The sequence below is a fragment of the Hydractinia symbiolongicarpus genome, chromosome 14 (assembly GCF_029227915.1).
Source record: "Hydractinia symbiolongicarpus strain clone_291-10 chromosome 14, HSymV2.1, whole genome shotgun sequence".
NCBI lineage: Eukaryota > Metazoa > Cnidaria > Hydrozoa > Anthoathecata > Hydractiniidae > Hydractinia > Hydractinia symbiolongicarpus.
The window spans coordinates 3,821,255-3,825,972 of record NC_079888.1 but is presented as its reverse complement, the minus strand read 5'-3'; the positions used below and the strand labels follow the sequence as shown (position 1 = coordinate 3,825,972).

Here is a 4,718-nt window from a genome sequence, read left to right as displayed (position 1 = left end):
TTACTTAGTTGTTAGCCTTTGAAAAAATTTAACAGTACATCCTCCGTCAAACCTGATTCTCGCATACTTGTCGCTTATTTCATGAAGGAAAGAAATTTGCTTGGACGGGTTTATTGCTATAATGTTTTTGATTGCATATCCCCGGATTTTAAGCTGGCTCACTGACAGGCAGCAAGTACAGTGGAATTCATTAAAGCGGACATCCTCAAAGCAGACACCTACTTATAGACGGACAAAAACAAATTGTCCCGGATGTTTTCCTGATAAACCCTCAAAATAATCCAATAGGACAATGTAAAGCGGACATCTATCTTTAAAACAGACACTTCTTTCAGGTTTTTTACGGTTTTTTCTCCCAGAATTTTCCTCTATAAATCGGACAAAGAAAAATTTTGATCAGCTATATAACTTTGTAAGTATTTTTAGTCGTACCAGGTTTATATATTTTTCTATCCTTTTACCTATGGCAGGTGAATTTCGTTGTAAGAAAAGTTTTTTGCAAGAGAATTTTAAAACTTGCTCAAAAACTAATACGCGCAAAATACGTTGTCATTTATTATTGTTATTGCCAGTATTGCGTTAAAATTAATGAGAGCAAAATAGATAATGCGGGGAAGGCATTTACACTGTTCGGTTAAGTATCCATATCGATTTTTATATTTGACGTCAGTTAAGAATAAACCAATCAACAATGAAACTCAAGATTGATAATATGACGTCAAATTATTTTAAGCATCAGATATTGTTTTACAATAATTAGATGTCGATATAGATATCAAGAGAAGTTGTTATTTTACAGAAGTTTATATACAAATAAATACATACAATGTATTCCAAGTACAAGGATGTATCAGCTTACGTGAAGGACTTGTGCACTTGCGTCATTTGTCACCAAAGACCAATATTCTTCAACGACGAGGAACTTCATAAGCACATCGAGAACGTTCATCGCCAAAGTTGTAATTTTACAACTAAGCATGAAAACGAGTTTAAAGATATAAAATCTCAACTGGCTTACATCAACACTCTTATCCTAAAGAAGAATAAAGATGGTAGCCCAAGTTGTTACGTTGAACACGATCAGCAACGAGAGAAATCAGGAAAGAAGGGAGGAAATAATGTAGTCGATGAAAAAGCCAATCAAATAAACATATACAAGGCTTTATTGGAGAAGAAAACAGAAATATTTCGCAGTTATAAGATCAACGCGTCTCTGTTAGATGAAAGACAAAAGGAGTTGGATATTCTAAACGAAGGACTGTTAAAGTTAAAAGAGGAGAAGCAAACGTTCATAACTGAAGTGCTACTCACACTGGAAGACAATCCAAGTTTCCGAAATGGAGAAATCAACAGAAACACAGTAATGTCGAGATTGAATGAATACATATTAGACATCAACGAAGGAGAATTGGCTAGAAAGGCAAAAGAACTTGTAAAGGAGAACCTTCATAACACAGTTAACCAACTACAAAGCGAATATGAAGCAAAGCGGAAAGAAATTGAGAGCTTTAAAAATCTGGTATTTAAACAGATAAACGATGGTGAGGACAAGGGAATGGAAGAACTTGAAGTTGCTTCTAAAGAAATTGTCTCCGAATCTGAACTGGGCAAGTGTAGGAAAGAAATAAAGGATTTAGAAGACAAGTTACTTCTTGGTGATGTCTCTGACCTTGAGGAAAAGTTTTGTAAAATTCTTAAAGAAAAAGAGTTAACAGATCGTCGAAATGAATACTTGGAGGCGAAGTATAAGAATATGAAAGGAAAATTAAAAGCTCAGCATTTGGAAACAGAGAAACTTAAAAACATAGCTCAATGGTGTGACGAGTTAACTGAAAATTTAAAACGAGCAAAGGAAAGCGAAGAGGAAAGAGAAAAAGAGATAAAAAGATTACGAAGCTTGCTGAAAGACAGAGACCGTTCTATAAAAAAACTTCGTTGCACTTTGGAAGAACAAACAGACGTAGTGAAAGAACATAAGAAGTTATCTGAAAGCGCCAGAACGATAGAGAAGAATATAAAAGCGTTGGAAATGGAGGGAGAAAATCAACGAAGCATCAATATGGAATTGAATAAACAAATAAGAGAGCTAGAAAATCGAGAAAAAGAATTGGCAACAAAACTTGCAGCTAATCTGACCACGCTGAAGGACACAAAAATGGAGTTAGAGAAGTACAAGCAGAGAGATACAGGCTTTAAGGAACCTATTGAAGATAGATCTGGGGTCATACAATCGCAAGTTAATTTACTTTCTAAGGAAAATGAGGAACTCCGGAAAGAGAAAAGTATAAATCAAGAACAGTGTGATCAGTGTAACAAAGAGCTACAAGAAGTTTTAGTGAGATCTAATCACAGAGAAATGTCTTTTCAAAAGGAGCATGCAAGGTTAGAAGAAGAAAACAACCAACTGGACGCGATGAATTCTGATTTAAAAATAGAAGTTGCGAGTATAAAATCTGCATTATTGGCGTTAAGAGATGCTCAAGTTCCATGCATTACCGATGAAGAGAGACAATCAGGCTTAAAAAATGAGGAGTTGAAGAAAACATTGAGCGCTTCCAGTGAAGAAAATGGACGACTCACGAAAGATCTGAACAGGTTAAAGGAAATAATTGAAATACAAAAATTAACGATCAAGGAAAACAACGAGAAAATTTATCAGCTAGAAGAATGTGTGGAAGATTTAAAAACAGGACAGGAAATCTTATCAAATAACGGTGATATTTTGCAGAATAAGTTTGACGAGCAAGAAAAAGAGATTGCAGAAAAGGAACGAGTCATTGCAACTTTAAAAGAAAAGTTGAGCAATGAACGCCTAGAAAAACAAGAGATTGAGAGAAAATTTGAAGACCTTGTGAAAAATTCAAATGAATGGAAGAAGAAGAACGAAAAGCTGTCTGAAGAACTGAACATTGCTTACGAAAAAAGTAGTAAAGGTTTTGAGGGGGATAAAGGAAACGTAGGTAATCTTAAAAAGGAGTTATCAATGAAGGTTAAACTTCTGCAGAAAGCAAACGAAGAAATCGCACAGTTAAAAGAAGAACATGAACAAAAGAAAAATAATTTAATAAAAGAAAGAGACCTTAACAAGAAAACAATGGAGGAACTGTGCAAAGAAAAGAATGCCTTGTTAGAAAAGGTTGATGGCGAGTCCAAAAGATTAGAGCTAAATGAGTCTGAATTAAAAGCTGCGAGAAAGGAGGTCGATTCTTTAACTCAACAAGTAAAAGATATCACCAAAGAAATTGAGAATGTTCAGAAAGGACTTGACATGTCACAGAAAGAGAAAAAAAATATACAAGTAAATTATGCTGAAAGCCAACAAAGTAATCATGAGTTGATTTACAAGATTGCAGATATGAAAGACGAAATCAACAATGCTCAGCGAGAATTGGAGTTGTCGCTAAGAGAAAGGGAAAGTTTAAAAACAAAATATGATAATTATCAAAGAGACAACAATGAAGTTAATGAACAGATTCGTAAGATGGGAAAAGAAATCGATGATGTAAGAAAGGAATTGAACTTATCGCTGAAAGAAAGAGAAGATTTACAGACAAAGAACGACAAATATGAACGATATAATCAGAAACTGAATGAAAAGATTCATGAGATGGAAGAAGAAATTAACAATGGTAAGCAACACCTAGACGATTTGCGAAGAGAAAAAGAAGAATTACAAGAAGAGTACGATAAACATAAACAAAATAGTGAAGATTTAAATAACCAGATTCATGACATAAGAAATGTCCAAGAAGAACTGGACATGTTACAAAAGGAAAAGAAAGATGTACAAATGCAGTTAAAGAAATGCCAACAAAGCAACAACGAACTCAAGGAAAAAATGGAAGAAATGGAAGAAGAGATAAGTGATGTTAACGAAAATATGAGATTAAGAGAAGAAAGATACAAAAAGAAAATTAAAGATCTCTTGAATGAAGTTGAAAAATATAAACAAGCCGTTCATGAATGGGAATCGAAGTGTGACGAAGAGAAACAACTTCCGATTTACAGTGAGGAGAATTTAGAGAAGAAGAAAGTTCCAATATATACTGAGAAGATTCAAGAAAATCAAAGTCAGCAAATACAGATAAAAGCAGATTCAGAGAAGACTCCACTGAATGTTGATGACTTTGATGACAGTGAAGATGAAGAGGACGTGACGCAGGAAAATGATGATAGTGAAGAGAATGATGAAAGGTAATATTGATTCTAATTTTAACATTTACACGTTTTGCATAAGAGGATCCCATAGTATTTATTTCTGATTAGACGCAACAATTCATTTTGAAGCCTAAAATTGTTCTCCAGATATTCTTGGAACTAACAAAATAGGCAATCATACTATAAAAACCTCTAATTCCAAATCACTTACGTTTAACCGGACACATCCGCAGGATAATAAGATTTTGATTGGATGACTTAAAAGGGTGGAATTTTAAAAAGAATAGACAAGTTGATCTGACAATCAAAACAGATCTGCTATAAATTGATTATTAAGCCTTGTTTCTTTTTCATTTAAAAGCCAGGTCTCGCTTTCTTGTGACAATGTCACTATTAAAGCGCGTGTTTCCAACATTCGAAGTCTGCATGCTTTTTTATTACGCTTCTCGCAGTGAAAATTTTACTTGCATTTTTGGTATTGGTATATGTCATTGTTGTAAAAATCCAACAAAAAATCAGCAGATTTAGCTGTACAACTTTCTTTACACGTATCTGCCATA

The 4,718-nt window shown here is 34.0% G+C and overlaps 1 protein-coding gene across 1 annotated transcript; it reads left to right on the top strand.

Annotated features, from left to right (window-relative positions):
- Window positions 1-397: 397 nt before the first annotated feature.
- Window positions 398-4,316, top strand: LOC130625980 (putative leucine-rich repeat-containing protein DDB_G0290503). The gene has a single exon (XM_057441101.1). The coding sequence runs from the start codon at window positions 827-829 to the stop codon at window positions 4,196-4,198; it is 3,372 nt and encodes a 1,123-aa protein (XP_057297084.1). The 5' UTR covers window positions 398-826; the 3' UTR covers window positions 4,199-4,316.
- Window positions 4,317-4,718: the final 402 nt, after the last annotated feature.